This window comes from Brachypodium distachyon, chromosome 1 (assembly GCF_000005505.3).
Source record: "Brachypodium distachyon strain Bd21 chromosome 1, Brachypodium_distachyon_v3.0, whole genome shotgun sequence".
Classification (NCBI taxonomy): Eukaryota; Viridiplantae; Streptophyta; class Magnoliopsida; order Poales; family Poaceae; genus Brachypodium; species Brachypodium distachyon.
The window spans coordinates 22,818,794-22,837,625 of record NC_016131.3 but is presented as its reverse complement, the minus strand read 5'-3'; the positions used below and the strand labels follow the sequence as shown (position 1 = coordinate 22,837,625).

General features: G+C 42.8%; 1 protein-coding gene and 3 long non-coding RNA genes across 4 annotated transcripts; 2 read left to right on the top strand and 2 right to left on the bottom strand.

Annotated features, from left to right (window-relative positions):
* Positions 1-2,558: 2,558 nt before the first annotated feature.
* On the top strand, positions 2,559-3,286 carry LOC106866517. Its single transcript, XR_001406912.2, has 2 exons — positions 2,559-2,877; positions 2,946-3,286. It is a non-coding gene; the product is annotated as an uncharacterized LOC106866517 (long non-coding RNA).
* Positions 3,287-7,726: 4,440 nt separating this feature from the next.
* LOC100823853 (spindle and kinetochore-associated protein 1 homolog) lies at positions 7,727-13,608 on the top strand. Its single transcript, XM_003563065.4, has 9 exons — positions 7,727-7,937; positions 8,031-8,155; positions 10,951-11,066; positions 11,141-11,234; positions 11,335-11,396; positions 12,037-12,142; positions 12,235-12,264; positions 12,334-12,447; positions 13,246-13,608. The coding sequence occupies exons 1-9, from the start codon at positions 7,832-7,834 to the stop codon at positions 13,321-13,323; spliced, it is 831 nt and encodes a 276-aa protein (XP_003563113.1). The 5' UTR covers positions 7,727-7,831; the 3' UTR covers positions 13,324-13,608.
* Positions 11,918-13,239, bottom strand: LOC112270570. Its single transcript, XR_002962826.1, has 2 exons — positions 12,688-13,239; positions 11,918-12,238 (listed from the first exon to the last, which is right to left on the bottom strand). It is a non-coding gene; the product is annotated as an uncharacterized LOC112270570 (long non-coding RNA).
* Positions 13,609-17,715: 4,107 nt separating the features above from the next.
* On the bottom strand, positions 17,716-18,832 carry LOC112269956. The gene is made up of 2 exons (XR_002962226.1): positions 18,179-18,832; positions 17,716-18,057 (listed from the first exon to the last, which is right to left on the bottom strand). It is a non-coding gene; the product is annotated as an uncharacterized LOC112269956 (long non-coding RNA).

Genomic DNA, 18,832 nt, shown 5'->3' with positions numbered 1-18,832 from the left:
TTGGGCAAATTTGAGACAAGAATTATGAAACGGAGGGAGTATTATCTTGGCAACCTTCATGTTGTACGCCGGTAGCAATTGTTCACATAGATACTCGGACGATTAGCTTGGCTCCGTAGACCAATGGTGAAACTAACAATCAATCTAGATTTATTCAAAAAGTATATTCTTAGGCAAGAACCACTAAATTAAATGTAATCATGTTTTTTTTTCAAAAAGACCAAGGACATGTATTAAATCAATCAACCCTTGCATAACCATCTTTAAAGTAAAATAAAATTACACGCAAGTTCTTGTAGGTAAACATCGTCTTCTTTCTTCTGCACTAGCCGGTGGCGCGCCGTGAGCGAAGCTCGATGCTACCTTTGTACCTCTGAACCACGTTGGAGCCAGGAAAATGTTGTTGACATAGTAGCCGGTAAGTCGCCGGTCGGAGTCAGAAGATGCCGGTGACACTGATCTGAGAAACAAACCACCATCCCGGAGAAGAAAACAGCGATGGAAGAGGGTTGGATGGTCATGCCAAGTCCGGCCGGATGGATCCAAGAAGACTTGGCCTCGCTAAATCCACGATGAAGTCGAAACTGGCCGAGCCTCGCCAATCGAAAAAAGAAACAAGAAACCGAGACACGCAGAATATCTGCAAAACACAAACACAAATCTAGATCCACCACTCTAGAAGAGCAGCGATCAACCAAACCGTACTTCTCAACACCGCCGGCGAGATCGCCGTCGACGAGGTGGACGAGGAGTTGGAAAAACTTTATTCTTGACCCGCACAGTGCCGCCATCACCACCATAGCGTCACTGCCGGTTGACCAAATCCTAACTTCTGGGGATCTACTAAAGCACCAACCGTGTGAACGGCAAGGAGAGAAAGTACGTGGAGACGTGTTGCTTGCCCTCCGGCCGGCCGGCCGGAGGACGATGCGATCGGCTGGGTCCTTGGCAGCGTCTAGGGCATGGGAGCCAGGAGCTTTTTTCTGTTTGGTGCTTCAGTATCTAAATATAATCCTGTTATAAAATTACTTATTCTAGATTCTAGAATCTAAAGCTAGTATTCAAACAAAATTACTCATGCCTTAAGGTAAATGAGCCATAATCTTTAGAACATAATCCACCATGTCATAAAATTAGTAGTCCCAAGATTCAAATTCCTAAGATTCAAACATCGAGCTGCACCTATGTGAAATAGAAACATGGCACTAGTACCCCCATAGGTAGTCAGTATGTCACATGTTCACCTAGATGTTATGGTTGACCCCCTTTGATCTGACACTAGCACATAAGTTACCATCTGTTAAGCTGATCCGTAATTTTAGAGGAGTGGGTACAAGAGGTAAGGGAAGCTGTTTTATCTAGGGCACAATTTAGATGTTTCTTTCACTCATCTACTTTCAAAGAAACGCACTAACCAAGCACACAATGAATGGATATTTCTGCGGTGTGTTAGAAAATCAGTTAGCGTTGTGCCCGTGGCCCCTGGGGTGCCACTTGGCACCGGCGCGTGGGCGGTGGCACAAGTCCTGGGCCGCGAAATGAGAAAATGGTTGCACAGTCATGATACGCGCCCCGAGGCCAGGAAGGGGCCAAACTACGGTGCCGGGTTGAGCCTATAAAAAGCCTTCCCCAGCTCCGTCAAGCAACACAAGCGAGAAGCGAGGGGCTTCTCAGAAGCACAGCGGCTGCAGCTCCACTGCAACCTAAGGTTGATGGTGGGCTGACGCCGATGTCACTACTACAAAACACAACATAAATGACGGGTCATCAGTGACGGGCCTTCCTCGACCGCCACTGATGACACTCATCAGTAACGGGCCATTCTCGCCCGCGCACAAAACCCGTCACTGATGATCCCTCATCAGTGGCGGGCGCGGTACGTCCGTCACTGATGACCCCTCATGAGTGACGGGCGTGGTACGCCCGTCACTGATGAAACCTCATCAGTGGCGGGCGGGAAAGGCCGTCACTGATGACCCCACATCAGTGACGGGCGCAGGATGCCCGTTACTAATGATCCAATGCGGGCACAGATGTAGGACCCGCCACTGATGTTCCAGGAAGACCTTTGAAGATTAAAAAAATCCATAACTAATTCACAAAAAATCAGAAAAATGTGATTCTTTTTGCTAAATTCTTATTTTTTTTTCTTGCTTAACATAGTGGAAAAATAATATCAGATGTTAACATTTTAAAAATGACCTATGTAGTACAATCTTGTCATTTTTCCCATAGTTGAACTTTAGTTTTTAAGCCAAATGACAAAAGTGATGACTAGTCATATGGATAAATCGTAATATTGTATCTATTTTTTGCACAGAAGTGCATCTTGCTTTGTTAAACAACATTGCAGATTTATATACAAAAGTTTGGTTAAGAAATAATTTTTTTCCATTTCTTAATGCGCAAATTCATGTTTGAGGCCATCAAACAGACTTTTACACCTAGACCCGCCAGTGAAGCTTGTTTGGACCAAATAACGCAGCTGAGGCCCAACACGTCCGATCTCATCTATATAAACAACCTAACCCTAGCCCGCCCGCACTCAACCTATCTCTCTTCCTCCCCTCCCCGAGCCGCCGCCTCCCTGTCCCCGATCCAGATCCACCCAAACCCCCAACCCCCGAACCTCTCCCTCTCTCCCGAGCACCCTCCTCCTGAACCTCTCCCTCTCCTACGAGCCCCCTCCTCCAGAGCCCCCTCCACACGAGCCCATCCCTCTCACCTCCGTCGGCCCCAAGTGGAGGCGCAGAGGCGGCGCCTCTCCGTCCGTCGGCTCCTCGTGGAGGAGCAGCGGGGGCGGCAGCGTGTGGAGGAGCAGCACCTCCGCCGCCAGCCGCGAGCCCAGCCGGATCCGGCCTTGTCCAGCCGCCGCCGGTACCTCTCTCTCCTCTCCATCTCTCTCTCTCGTACTCTCTCTCACCTTCTCTTTCTCTCTCTTGCAGATTCACGTCGCCGGAGGTGGGGAGATGAGGAGGCCGACGCTTTCTCGGCCGCAGAAAGGAGGAGGTACGCATCTCTCCCTCTCTCGGTTCTTTGTAAATCTCACTCTTTCTTTCTCTTTCTCTCGCAGATTTGTTGGTGGCGGTTCCGCAAGCAATTTTGGCAAGCAACAAGCCGGATGTGTTGATTTTTTTGGTATGCAATTATTTGTATATGTGATCTGTAAAGTGATTTGTTGTGGTGTTCAAAATGGTGCTTGTATTGTATGTATTCAGATTTGTTGCTTCATTTGATTTGATGAATTGATGAACGCTCGGGCCTCTTGCCCTCAATTTTTTTTAAATCACGAAATTAGTATCGGTGTCGGTCGTGGGTGGTGACCGGCACTGATGATGGGCTTACCAGAGCGACCCTTACTGACAGGAAGTCAGCGACGCTCGTCCTGCCCGTTAGTGATGATGTTTTTCGACCGTTACTGATAAACCTTTTTGTAGTAGTGTGCCCCCGGCACCCCCCTCAACGGTCGGGAAAGAGTAAACCACTGGAAAGAACAGCGGCGGATCCTCGAGTTCCTTGCCGTGGTACGACGATAGGGAGCCAGCGGCCTGAGGAAGGGAGCTTTCCCTTTCACCGTGACCGTGGGGAGGAATCCGGAGCTCCCCCGAAGGCAAGGTTAGGCCCCCGGGGCATGATAATGTACAAAGAAACATGTGATGAAGACCTGGTGGCCTCCCGGGGCCGAAGCTCACGTGGCTCTGGCCGCCCCTTCCGCGGCCCCCGTAGCTTCCGATCCGATGGTCCATCCAGAACCTGCCGGGCAGCTGACCCTTGGCGGGGCCAGGAAGAGAATCCAAGGTTAGACCCCCGCTAGACTAATGCACCCACCCGGAGGCTTGACAAGAATCTAGACAAGCAGGACACAGGGTATGACACTTCGGCGGCCCGAACCTGGATAAATCATGCGTGAATCCTTGTGTTTGTTGTTGATCTCACCCACCGATGCAGCTCACATGCCATCCACGAACAAAGGGGGAGTACTGAGCCGAAAGTTAGCTTACTAACATAGAATTAGAAGTGAAATATAACAAAGGTCATATCCAGAACTGGGATTACATCTATTTCCAAGATCAGAATGTTTGTTATTCTTCTCAGCATATCTCAGTTAAACAAAAGCTAAATTAATCACTCTAATAAACTAGATTGAGAAACTCGATCACTAACCATTGCAACATCCAAAGGTATTACATCGATATCCCTTTTAAGTACTCTAGAATGCTTCATTGGACACTTGTGTGCTTCTTGATTGGCACATCAAAAGGCAAAATGATATATCATAATGTCGTATCATACCTGTATTATGTTCAAATTTACTTAATCATGCTTCTGAACAAATAAACAACATGAAGATCTTATTAAATTGGCACTACTTAGTACTGCAGTAAATATACAACTTAAATATTATCCCTGGATCCAACTCTATGCGCATACAAATTTGCCTTAGAGGGTTCTGTATGAAGAAAAAAAAGCATCTTGTCTCTTCAATGTTGTGTTAAATAATGCTAAGATAAGACATAGTTAATAATTAAGTTTGAAATGAGCTAAGCTTGAAGACTACAATACCAATATGTAAAGCCGTAACATAGGCATCAGCATCATGTTCTGTTATCCAATCTTGGTGTTAGTCCTCATTTGGAGTTTATCCGCATTTTCTATTTTGGATCCACCTTGGCGTTCTTATCATCTTAATTGGATCTTTCGTGTTCTGCTCTACTCCGGGTATCTCAGGCAAGTTCAGTTCTTGTCCATATCCTTTGATTGTTATATCAAATGATTGCAAACTACATCCTTCGTATCATCTGCACAAAAAATAAAAGGATCTTTTACAAATTAATATACTAGAAAATCATGCTCCTTGTATTAGATGCTGGAAAGCTAGTTGTTGCTGCAGTTTTGACGTTCATTTGTTCCGCTGCGATGATCTCCTAAGCAAGCTTGATGTCCTCTTGGAGTATTCTTCAAAACTACAGTTGAGCTATGAAATCACGAACAAAGAGTTGATATATTATTACCGAAATAAAGTGAATTAGAATAATCTGTAGTCATAAATTTGATTATCCCTTTCTGATGTAATGTAAGCAAATTATCGTAGAAAAAACACGAAATATTTGCGTCCACGCTAACTAACCCATATTTTGGTATTCATGAATACACAAGTAAAAGTGTGAGATGCAAATACATGTTGAGGTTCAAGAACTTTGGAAGCTCGGAGTGAAGAAAAGTTTGGAGGTAATCGGAGTTATTCTTGATCATATCAATGTCCTGGGCCTGGAGGTCTCCCTTCTCAATATATGGTTGAATTGACATGTTGGTAGTCATATCAATTGTAACCACTGAAACAAGCTTCATTCATGTCGCTTAGACAACAGAAAGTGTACCACATTTGTTTTGTCCATACTGACAACAGGAAATGTTAAAGCTCCGCGTGGGAGAATGGTGTTGAGATCCCACAATTCATAACATGTGACGAATAAAAACATACCCCACTCGCACCGCTCTCTGATGTCTTCAAAGCGTGATAGCAGCTGATAGATAAACCATTGGAGCGTAACGTATCTTCAAAATGTGGTAGGTAATAGCGATCAATATATTTGCGAGAAATATCAACGAACTTGAGCTCATCACATCCCATGATAACTTTGGTTTGCCTTAAACAATGTGTGACATTTACAAACAATGGGCGACAATTACAGACATATAATTTGAGATCATGAGCGAAGGACAACAAATTTTTTAAACAGTGCGAACTCATATACCTACACATAACATTTAATATTTTTCTTTTATAGTTGTTAAAATACATTTAATCTATTTGGTTTTATTTTTTTAATAAGCCTTATAATGTTGTGTTTTTAACATTTAATATTTCTACATGTGGATTTGTTTTTTTGTCATATCAAATTTGATATTTGAAATGCTCGCAAATATGCTCGTGTTCGTATATGAGTTCCTCTCCCTTGCATTGATTTCTCGGAGATTACTCGTCGGCCTCCATGGGCCACGGTGGTCGACAGGAAGGCTCGAGGGACATCACAACGAATATCCAAGCAAAAACTAAGTAATAAGCGGAGTTTTTTTTTCCTTCTAATGGACCATCTACTCCTACTACCGAGTAAGTGTCAGTAACATGGTCGCCGTGCTTGAATCCGTGGGCAAAAAAAAGCAGGTAGGCATGTGGGCATGCTGCAGTGGACGATGATTGAATCTTCTGTCAAGAATTGTCGAGAATACGTGCGGGCGGCCCGTATCCATGATGCAATCGCATTGTGTATTCCTTTTGTTCCATCAGTGTGTTGTCACATGGAACAAACAAAAGCATCATAATTTGCTTCTTGCGGTACTACAAAACTGCCAGGTAGGGTATCAATCAAGCTGAACGATGCCGCAATTGACTATTTTCTTATTTCACTCCATCCTTTCATCTTGGAGATGTGCTATATTATCTGATGAGTCCTGATCAACCTACTCCTATTGGATACATGATCATCAAGGTGCACAGCAAGATGTTCTTCCACTGTAATTTACCACTCTACCTTTCGTTGCTAATTGGTTTATTTTGCAGGATACGTTCATAAGATTGGATTGTTTGTTTATATGAAGATGTGCCATGCTGTAGGATGTTGTTCTCATGAACTATTTACCACCCTTAATGCAGTTGTTGTTTACGACAGTTGTAGTAGATCTAAGGAGCTAGATGGAGCTAGCACATCATTTTAGTTATATGATTTATATGGACGAAGATGAATATTCCTGTTTTTTATAATCAACTTGCATGCCAAATTGGTGCCATTCATTCCTTTTGATGAAATATAAGGTAGTAAGCTGTCTTTCTTCTCTATGATTCAGTCACCTTCCGAAAATATGTATACTCTAATTTTGCGGGTGACACCAATAGCAAGTCAAACTATTGAAGCAAACCATGGGCTTTGTTTGCTGGTGTTAATTTCTAAACTATATAAGTAATGTACTCTATTATCTACTTACTATATGTAATTTATACATGTATTTCTAATATTTTTCAGAACTGTACCTTTTTTTTTATTTCATCATTATGTTGGTCATTTTATCAATTGTCCACTAAAATTGCTACGAGTCCCGCCGCAACGCGCGGGGTATCATCTTGTTTTTCTATATTTTCATGTGGTCTAGAAGGTTCTTGGAAATGCCTTCCAAATATTAATAGCAGTTTAGTCCAAAAATCAATAAAAAGATGTAAAAATCAATAAAAACATGAAATTAAAATTCAAAAAGAGAAGATGTGACGCATGAGTTTAACATATGATTTCTGTTACAGTTCTATTCCTCCTATCCAAAAATTTTGTCGTTGTTTTAGTTCATATTTGCATTAAAACAACGACAATTTTTTTTGATAGGAGGCAGTATTTTTTAAGACTCATTTTTTAATTATTCTACGTGTCCACCTCACCGGGTGATAAGTGATACTTCCTCCGTCCCAAATTAATTGGTGCCGGCTTTTTTTTTGCAAAAAACCACCTGTAAATTTCCGAAATAAATCTACAGTCCGCGTTCTATTGGAACTTTTGCGAAAATTCTTCTGTAAATTTTTGAAATTAACGCGCAGTCCACATTTAATTGAAGACGTGGACTCCAGGTTTATTTCGAAAATTTACAGTGATTTTTTATAAAAAAGACCGGTGCCAATTAATTAGCCACAGAAGGAGTAACTGATATTTTTTTTAAGCAATTTCTTTTTCGCCTGTGTCAGCGCGGAAGCTCAACAGCACGAGGAACCAATACCCAAACTTCCAAAATCCGAAGCTCCTCTTTCCTTCCCGCCCAAACCACCTCCTCTCCCCGCCGGCCGCCGCCGATGGACGCCGCCGCCGCGAACCCCGCGAGCTCGTCGATGGAGGCCGTAGCCGGTGCCTTCCGGTCCCGCGTCAACGAGCTCCAGGACCTCGTCCTTGCCCGCAACAGTGAGCTTTCTTCCCAGCCCAACCCACTCCCCAAACCCTAGGCTAGATCGCCCAGCTCCGTGGGCCTTCACCCGCTATCTTCTCCGTGCGCAGTGTACCCGGCGACGGCGGTGACCGACCTCGCCGCCGTGGACTCTTCGGTGAAGGCCATGGAGGTGCAGGTGCAGGACATCCGCCGCCGCCTGCAGGAGGAGCTCGACGCCATCCCCAAGGCCAAGGTATCATCCTCTGCTCAACCCCCTGGCCCCAGATTGCTTTATCCCGTGCTCTGATGGGTTCTGGTCTGTCTGTGGATGCTAATTTCTCTATTTCCTGAGAAGCTAGAACTGGCGGGGTAGATAAGAAGCAAGGAAAGGGAACCATTAAAAATATCTGGAGAGACTAATCTAGTGATCTAGATGGTGGAACATTTCAGGTTACAGTGAACTTGAGGAGGACTTATTAAAATATTGAAGTGATTTTGTACCTATCTCTTGTTACTACTCTGATTGTGGGGGACCAGAGGTGCAAATTGTGGAGGCATGGTGGTGTTTGTTTACTGAAACGGGCTACATCAAAGATATAGGAAGAAGAACATACACAGGAAATTCATCTCATTTCATCCCCTGTTCCTCTAGCACTACCTTGTAGCTCCAACTCATATGTACTCCCTCCTATCCTAAATTCTTGTCGTGGTTTTAGTTCAAAATAGGATCGGAGGGAGTAGAAAACTTCTCAACCTTGAAACTCTGCCACTAGTTTCACTTGATCTATCTGCAGTAAGCATTATCACTCCTTCAGAAACAATCGACTGGGAACCAGGATCCCACGGCTGTTACTAAAATTCGTTTCCAATGGATCAACAGGCAGACATCCTTGCATTGATAATCAATCTCTTTAGCACATGAAACTCAGTCACTTGATAGCTTTGTACCATCTGCATATAAGCCTTTGATTCCCACTCTAAGGTCATGCCAATTTCATGGACATTCTGATATTGCCAATTGACGTGCACATAGACATGGTCTAATTCACTAGGATCAGTGGCTGAAGTGAACCATATACTGGTTGGTGTGCTGCAATAAAATACAAACCGAGAATGGGCATCCAAGCATCATAGCAATGAAGCTGAAGTGTGTACATTGGTAATCCATAACAAAAATGTGTTGGTTGTCCATTCTGGACTCAACAGCTACCATCGCTTTCTTCAAAGATTTGCAAATTGCTGCCAAAGATGCAACTACCTCATCATGCCTATAGTAGCCGATGCCATTCTGAATCTCTTTCCTGCAAAGACCTTTCTCAAAAGAAAGCAGCTCATATGTACAAGATAGAGGGAATATCTGAGTACCTAGTGTTGAGGCCAGAACAACCTCCCTTCAGTCCCATTCAAGTACTTAGGACCATGCTTGTAATTATAGATGCATTTCTTAGTTCTGCGGCCAGTGCACGTGCTTGTATACTTGTGGAAAAATGTGCGAAGTGCTCATGGAATATCTCCATGACGAGACATAAATTGCTAGCATACAAAATCATGATGATCTCAAAGATCTACCTGAGTGAGGGTAAACAAGATGCACGCTTGTGAAGAAAACATCCCCACCGAACGTGCTCACGGAATATCTCCACGACAAGGCATAAATTGCTACTCCCTCCGTCCAACAATAAGGGGCATATTAGGGTTCGGTTGACCAAGCCTTTGACCACAAATTACTTCATGAATATGTGACTAATGTGATAAAATCATAACCATAAGCAAATATCCTTGAGTAGGAATATAATGGATATGAATCTATGTCATATAATAATTTATTAATAGAGTAATTTGTGGTCAAAGCATTGGTCAAAGGAAAGCTAATACGCCCCTTATTCTTGGACGGAGGTAGTAGCATACAAAATCACTGTGATCTCAAACATCTACCAGAGTGAGGGTAAACAAGATGCACGCTTGTGAAGAAAACAGCCCCACTGAACATGCCTTAAACCTTGCATGGACAACGGGTAAGCAGCTAGGATTTGCCTCCATTGTTGATGTCACAAAGTAGACAACTGCCAACAAAAAGAGAATTCTCCAAGAGACCCCTTGTCCGAAACTGTCAGTCGAACACTCCTTTTTCAGTTATCAAAACACATGGATACTGGGATCAGCACTGAAGCCGCCATGCCTCCATGACGACACCGTCCTTAAGTGTGGTTGCTCACTGTGTTCAGGGCTGAAACAACCTCACACAACTCTGCTGTTGACAGTTGTCATGTGTTCAAAATCTTGTTGAGTCGCCTCATCCCACACGACATTTCTTCAGAGGCACTTGTTGGGTATAGTTCATGACATGTCAAGCATTCTATGGATGCTTGGTGGGCAGAGTTGGGTATAGTTCAGACTGGGTATCAAACAGGTGGCTTGCATCTTGGAGTTTAAGCCAATGGCCACGGGAAATCAGGATGCAAAGCCCAAATGTCTACCAGAGTGAATTCTGCCATCACGAGCTGGCATCGTGGTTGTGGCCCGCCTTTGATCACCAAATGGGCATGAAGGGTGCGAGGGCTGCGGGCGCGAGGCCGGGGAGCAGCAGTATCTACAACATGGTCCTCCAGGATACTGATCATGATGAAGGCTTGGCTGTCGACTGTGGCGGCCCGTGGGACTAGTCCTGGCACAGTCAGCAACATGCGGTGGTGAGCGAGGCCACTGGCACTATCTTTTTCAAGTGGAGAGAAGGGGAAATCAGACAGACAGAAGAAGTGATACAGGAGGAAGAACATATACAGGAAATTTCATTTTATTTGTTTGATGCCATTTTCGTCGACTGCTGCTGCTTTGTCTGTAGCTACTAGTAGAGGTCACCAGTCCATGTAAACCATGGCCTTTGACCCTGGGTCCAGTATATGTGTGGGTGTTACAAGGGGATAAATAATTTTATTCACCGAGTCTAATTTTGTGCTTGCCGCTAACTGCCTTGTACCTAATTTTTTTCAATCTGTTGCTGTAAAAATGGTCACTTTCCACTGGTGATTTCCTCAAATCCTGATGCAGAAACTAGTGGAGAAGTCCTTGAAGCAACAGAAGAAGTTGCAGCACATGCTTGCAAACATGCCATCTGGGATGCATGAGGATGTCTTTGCCACTTCTCTGGAACAGAGCTCATCAAAGTACTTGGTGGTATTATGTATTCTGTTGTTTCTAACTTCATTTGGTGACAAGAATCATGATGTTTATGTTTCAGGATGTTGCCTGAGTGCTTTAATTTCAACTCAACTGTTCCAGAATTAGTCTACTCCGATTTTAAGATTAAGGACGAACCAGTTGCAGCTCCCAAAGTAAACATTTCTGATATTGTGTACTGTTCACTGATCTTACCTATAATTCCCTCTGGAGGTCATATTTCCTGATCTAACGCCTTCTTTTGTTGCTGAGAAGAAGGGGAAAGGGTCAGCACCTCGTTGGTACATATCCACCGAAGAGCTTGATTCATTGTCATCGTGAGTCCTCTGTTGCACATGTAGTTTGATTTCATTCTCGTTGTTTCATGTGACAACAGCCATCCACTTTCTTTATTCTTCTTCTTGTTGATGGTTAAGAGGCTCCTTTTGTACTTTTACATCTGTCTGATACTTCTTTCAGCACAATGCAGCATACGTGATACTCATCTTTTTGCTTCTGTACAGATACTAAAAGTTGCTAGCTAAATGCCTTGTGATTTACGCAGAGTTAAGCCTAGATATGGGATAGGATTAACAAATCTGCTTTCTTTTCATTTGCAATCTTTCTGCTGTGCGTAGGTCTGACATGTACTGAGGCAATGGTTTGGATTATCATAGCCATCTAATCATGCTTCTGAGTAGCGTGACATTTGTTCTTGTTTCTCTACTTGGTCTTTTCTTTTGGGTTTCAAGGTCTTTATTGGACTCATCAGACCAAGTAAATGTGAGACCTTGTTGGTCATGCTTCTGAGTAGCGTGGCATCCAATCAGGCAATGAGATATTTTTGTTGGACATGGGATAGGATCAACATGGAAACTTTCTTTCCCTTGCTGTCTCAGATGATAGTGATTCGAATCTAAAAGCTGTTTTTATAACTTGACACTTGATAAGATAGGATATCCCATTTTGTTACTACAGATACATGAAGGGGAGGCTAACACTGGAGAAGGTTAATATTGCAATAAATGAGGTTGCTACATATGCAGATGCCGATGCTCATCTTGTCGCGTGTCCTAAGAAAAAGGTTCCATTTGTACTCCAACTTTTTTGCTGATAAACAATCACTTCTATGGTATCATTCGTTTGACCACTCTCCGTCTGTCAATATTCTTGCAGTTATCTGAAGACACATGGGAGAGGGCTTTGGTAAGTTCTGGGAATTGCTGTTAATCTAATTTCTTCATATAGAAAAATCATGGCGTAATGTCTGTTCAGGAACTAAGGGACATAGCTGGCACTGAGGCAGTAAAGGGGAAGCATTTCTTTCTGGAAGCTGATATAAAGGGGCCTGGGCTAAAACTTGATCACACAGGCAAAGCTATCCTTACCGTGAGTATTTGCAGCTTTATTAACCACTTGGCCTGTAATGCTATAGTTTATTCTATTCTTTATAATCACAGAAGGTGACAAAAACAATAGATTGTCTTGATACTGCACTTTCCTTCTAATTATTTGTGTCCATAAACAAATAATTGAAAAATAACCAGCAGGATCGATGAGTTGGAGTAGTGTTGACTGTGTGGCTAGCTAGGGGGAGACTCAGCTTCTAAAAACGAGCTTCACACTCACCTTCCTCTCTCTTTCTCTTTGGTATGATAGTGTCTCACACACAAACACACAATATATGAAGCTACATATATTCTTCTCAATGCACCACAAGCTTCGCTTTCTTACAAGGGGGATACATCCTTATATAGGCTTTCTAGGTCGGTTACTGTTCACAGAACAGTAACTTGTAGAAACTACTACAACCTGCTCCTTAACCTATTCAAAACTGACTTGAACACTACTACTCTTATTTCTAGTAAGGCTCCTACATACCCTGGATACTTCTAGACTAAGCTAGCTCCATCTACTAACAGCCAACTAGATTCTTCTAGATACCACAACTTAATTATGACAAGATTAGTACTAACAGACTGTTGAACAAGAAAAAGAAAGAAAATGAAACATGTCATTCATATACTTTCCTTGTGGCTTCAAACAAAATTCACTGCACTTTCCATGGATATGTTACAACTGCAAAAGTATCTGTTGGAAACAAAACCAATTAGTTGTTATATGTTTGTTTCTATTTGTAACTGAAGGCAGTTTCTTTCTGTTTATTCATCTTATACTGTTTTCCAGGTCCTTCGCCATCTTGGTCGCATCCATGAGACTCGTATTGGGCATCACCGGGTCTTCATACTGTCAAAACAATGCTGAATCAAGCGGGGTGCTATGATCATGAAGAGTATGTCGCCAGAGCCACACATTCCTGCAGCCTGTTTGCTACGATGTAGTTTGCAATCATAGTAGATGAATGTAACTTCCAATGCATAGTCTTGTGTTGGTCATTGCATGTCTCCACTACCCAGTAAGACTTGTGCAGTTCGTTTTTTCTCCGTAGTGCAAAACGAGCTTTGCATGTTTCGCTGATGATGTCACCGAGTCTCCCTGCTTACTAGTGATAATTATTGAAAAGTCAGAATTTTCATGCTATATGCATCATTAGTTTGTTACCTTGTGTGTTGTAGTTTCACCTCACCCCCAGGTCTATTCACCTCTAAGTAGCCGAGCAAGAGTTAGGCAGAGAGAAATCTGAAACCCTGATGTATTCCATTTCCGGCGCTGCTGGTAATTCACACACTGGATGGTAGGTACAAGGGCAAGTGTGTAGTTGACAGAAGGGGACGCGGCATGTTGGATCACTTGGATGTGCTGCTGCCTAGTTTTGTGCAGTGTTCCCGATGGCATTGGCTTAGTAGGTGTTCCAGCCGCCTGTCCTTTGCCTTAGATGATCATTACATGCAAATGCAAATTTAATAAGTATGACAGAGTTAATTCATTGACGTACTAAAATGGCTTTCGAGAAAGTCAAGATGACCAAAGTTATTAAATATCGCCCAAGCTAGTCAACGGCAAGATTTTGAGCCACACCGCTACAAAATTATAGAAGTGGCACATTATATGCTGGAGTACCATGCTAAGTCAATTCAAGAAAGAATAATCAGTCGGGATTATTCAAGAAGGAAGTATTTTTTTACAGAAGCAACACCCAGCTGAAAGTATTTTCTTTGAACAGTGTGAGCTCATGAAGGTGGTGCACGCTTGTTTCAAGGCCAATGAATAGATACATCTTCAGGCCACAGTCAGAGCTTGGGTGGAATAGAGTTCCACGAGTTGATGCAAGTGTGTGTTCCTTTTTGCTGAATGGGATTCAGTGATGCCTAGTTCTACACTTTAATCTCTCCCAAGAGTTACTTCTGATCACTTTCCTTTGATGGTCGAGGCTTCTTCCAGCTTACCCAGATCTAAAATTTTCAGATATGAAAATAATTGGAAATTCAGATCGGGTTTCAGAGATTTAATTTCTTCTTTTTGGACCAATTTCTCTAATGGTTCAGATATGGCTCACTCCATTTCTTACAAGTTCAAGGTCCTTCGCAATAAAATTAAGGATCGGAAGAGAACTTGTAAACCTCTGAAGATTTACATGGATTTTTGCAAATTCACTATTTCCTTTTTGGACTGGCTGGAGGAATCCAGACCCCTCTCTCACTTGGAAAGATTTTTCATAAATATGGTTAAAACAAAGTTTCATTCTTATATTCATGCTATTGCTGTAGCAGCCCGACAAAAAGGCAAAGTAAATTGGTGTATACTTGGAGATGAGGACACTCGTTATTTCCATTCCAGAGCTTCAATGAGACTTAGAAGCAATCAGATTAAGGTTATTGATCACAATGTTATTCCTCTTTTTTCCCAGCAAGCCAAACACCAGGTCCTCACAACCTTCTATAAAAATCTTATGGGCTGTGCTGCTACATCTTCCATGGATGTTGACCTCTCTAACCTTTATCCGGAGTCGTTAGATCTCTCAAGTTTATCAGCTCCTTTTTCTATGGAAGAAATCTTTATTGCTATCAAACAAATTCCAGTTGATAAAAATCCAGGGCCGGATGGTTTTGGTTCAGGTTTTTACAGAGATTTCTGGCAAGTTATAAAGGCAGATATCTTCGGTCTGTTCAGCCAATTTTATTCTCATGAGCTTCAACTGGAAAGGATTAATAGATCCTACATGATCCTGCTAAGGAAAAAAGATTCAGACAACTCCCCTGCCGGTTTCCGTCCCATCTCTTTGGTGAATTGTCTTATTAAATGGATTACTAAAGTTCTTGCCTCTAGATTACAGATTCAGATCCCGGTTCTCATTGGTCTTGATCAATCCGGTTTTGTTAAAAACAGGTGCATTGCAGATAATTTGATATATGCTATGGACTTGGTCCAAACCTGCAGAATTAGAAAGAAAAAAGCCTTGATCCTCAAGCTTGATTTCTCTAAAGCTTTTGACACCATCTCTTGGGACACCCTTATCCATATTCTTGAGATCAGAGGTTTCACTGCTAAATGGATTGAATGGATCAAAAGTCTGCTGTTCACAGCAAAAACTGCAGTCGTTCTCAATGGCGCCCCAGGTAATTGGATTGATCTCAAAAGAGGCTTGAGACAAGGTGACACGCTCTCCCCACTCCTATTCATTTTAGTGGTGGATGTTCTTCAAAAAGTCATTAAAAGCTTTGCCACTCATGGTAGGCTTAAACATCCTATTTTTTCTGACCTGCCCTGCCCAGTTCTCCAATATGCCGATGATACTCTTATAGTGCTGCAGGCTGATCTGATTCAAGCTCGTTTCCTTCGGGAAATTCTTGATTCTTTTGCCATCTTCTCGGGACTACACATTAATTTCTCTAAATCCACCTTCGTCCCAATCAATTTAACTTCTGCCGAAAGCGAGGAAATTGCAGATATCTTAAGCTTCCCCATTGCTTCTTTTCCACAAACATATTTAGGTCTTCCTCTTTCTGATTCTAGACTCCCTAAAGCTGCCTTCCTCCCTTTGATTTCTGCTGTTGACAAACGTCTTTCAAGCTTCTCTATGAATTTTCTTTCTAGAGGTGGTAGACTCACCATTACTAAATCTGTTCTCTCGGCTCTTCCTATCTTCTTTCTTTCCTGCATCAGGATTCCCAAGTGGGTTATTTCCGGTATCGATAAAGTTCATAGATCTTTCTTTTGGAAAGGCAAAAACACCTCTAATGGAAGTGACTGCTTGGTGGCTTGGAATAAATTATGCCGTCCTTTTGATGAAGGTGGACTGAACATTAAGGATCTTGAAATTCAAAACTTATGTCTTCTTACTAAATTTGTTCATTGGTTTCCTTCTGAACCTCCATCTTCTTCGGCCAACTGGATCAGACGTGCACATTTAATTAACAATGATCTGGGGGATAAAATTACCACAGGAAGTATGGCATGGAAACGAATCAATTCAATGGTGGATATTTATAGGAATTCTACTCATGTCAATATTGGAAATGGTTCCTAAGTCTCCTTCCGGTTTGACGTCTGGCTGCTCAGAAAGCCTTTGGCCGAGCTTTACCCGGCATTATTCTCTCACTCTACCAGGACAAATATTTCAGTTTTGGGCTGCTTCAATAATGGCCAATGGTTCATTCCTCTGAGGCATCTCACTTCAGATATCGCAAATGCCGATTTTACTTACCTCTCTGGACTGCTTGACTCTATTTCTCTTTCAGCTGGCTCTAATGACTCAAGGAGTTGGAAATTTACTGGCTCGAAGAAATTCTCCGTTCGTAACCTATACAATCTTCTGAACTTTGGCGGCGTTTTAGATCTCCCTGCTCCCCTTGTCTAGAAAAGTTCAGCACCCAAGAAATGTTAAATCTTTGTCTGGTTATTGCTAAAAGGAAGAGTAAAAGTCCGTGCTGTTCTTTTCCAACAAAATGTCATTGATTTTAACTCCTGCCCGTTTGGCTGCGACGCTGTTGAAACTACTGAGCACCTGGCGGTTCTTTGTCCAAGAGCTAGATCAATTTGGAGATCTCTGGGCTTTCCTGTCAATGCGATCAACTCCTCTCAAGATCTATTCACTACAGCTAAGGAACTCTGCCCCTCAATGCTTCTACCTGCTTGGGATGTTGCAGTAATTGCAATTCTATGGAATCTGTGGCTTTCAAGAAACTGCAAAGTCTTTGAAAATACATACTGCTCTATCCCTATGTTAATTCGTCATTGCTCAGAAACTCTGAAACTCTGGAAGTTGCGCCTCAAGAACAAAGAAAAGCTGGCTGTAGATCGATTCATTGAAGAATGGCCCGATTAGTATTTGATAGTTTCAATTCTTTTACTCCCCTTCCTATTCTATGATCTCTCCTTTGGAGTTGATCCATCCATGTAAATATGCAATGGTCTTTGACTACCTTTTTATAAAATCAAGGTAGGGGTCTCCCCTTCCGTTCAGTTAAAAAAAAACACCCAGCTGATCTGCTTCCAATTCATGTTCCCGCAATAAGTAATAGCACACTTGAGATAAGCACATACTACAAAGGCGCAGCACATATCCTTGACATAAACAAAAATAATCTCCCTAAAGATAAATCAAGTGAATTAATTGACAGTAACAGCACACAAACCCGTATATACATGGAGATTGGATGTATTCCCTCCGTTCCTAAATACTTGTCGCTGTTTTAGTGCAAACTTCTCATACAACCGTAAGCACATTACTGCGATTTTGAACATGCAGTAACCAAAAACTAAAGTCAGAATGCCCGCTTTGATACTCTTGTCGACAATCACCAATACCATCAAAATCACATTTTTATGTGTATAGAAAAAGAACATTATGGCGAACAGGCCAACTTGAACACACAATATCTCACAGATCATCGAGTTTTTTTTTTTTGCAATACCACTAATCCTGCATATATATCTCATACATGATACATTAGCACTGCATATGCAAGATCAGGAATTTCAGAGGTTCAAAAAATTCAGAGCCCATAGCAACACTGAATCTAGACACAAAATTCATCAATTCGTTTCTCCTTTTCCTGAATTGATTGCCGCAACTTGCTATTCTGAACTCCAATTAATCTGCTGGAGAGAAATGATTAGTTGATGTTCTAGGGTTCAAGAGGGAGGGGAACAAAGCAGAGAGATGTATGGAGGGAGAGAGAGAGAGAGGGGGGCATGGGAAGGGACTGAGATCCAGTACCGCGTGCCTCGCGAGCCAGCATGCACCACACGTTTAAATCGGACGGCCTGCAGCAATTCAAACCATAAAGCAGTCCGCCCAAACATCCTTTGACGGGGTACTGGAGGTGGACGCGTGGCAGCGATGGCCACCTCCATCTCCCGCTCGTTGAACTCCTCCTCCGCAACTACGCCCCAATTGCCCAACACTCCCAGCCGCCGCCATGGATCTTGGCAAGCGAGTGAAGGAGAGCTTTGTGGGGCTTTGCGCGTGCGATGACGGCGAGCAGCAGGGGCAGCACATGAGGATGGCGACGGATGGGCTGTGCAGCGAGCAGCTGAAGCGGCGGCATGGAGGCATGATGGTTGGGCCTATGGTTTCTTTTTTGGAGAGGGACCACGGGGGGATGGGGGGCGGACGAAGAAACGGTTTGGCGAGAGAGCGAACGGAGGGTGCTTGACGAACGACGAAGGCAGGGAGTGTTTGACAAACGACGAAAATGAAAAGGGTGAAGATAATCTTACGTATTTTTTAGATAGACTAGCCGACGCTAGTATTCCTAACAATTCTTCACCTATAAGCACTGCCATTTCGTTTCTTCTTAACAATTATTCACCTATAAACACTGTCATTTCGTTTCTTCTTACTTTCTCCTCCATTTGACATGTACGAAGC

What these genes read in the sequence shown, in the direction of transcription:
- LOC100823853 (XM_003563065.4), top strand. Translation starts at nt 7,832, where the DNA reads ATGGACGCCGCCGCCGCGAACCCCGCGAGCTCGTCGATGGAGGCCGTA. An exon ending in CTGGAACAGAGCTCATCAAA is followed by an intron (nt 11,067 to 11,140) that starts GTACTTGGTGGT and finishes TTTATGTTTCAG; the next exon opens with GATGTTGCCTGAGTGCTTTA. An exon ending in ACACATGGGAGAGGGCTTTG is followed by an intron (nt 12,265 to 12,333) that starts GTAAGTTCTGGG and finishes ATGTCTGTTCAG; the next exon opens with GAACTAAGGGACATAGCTGG.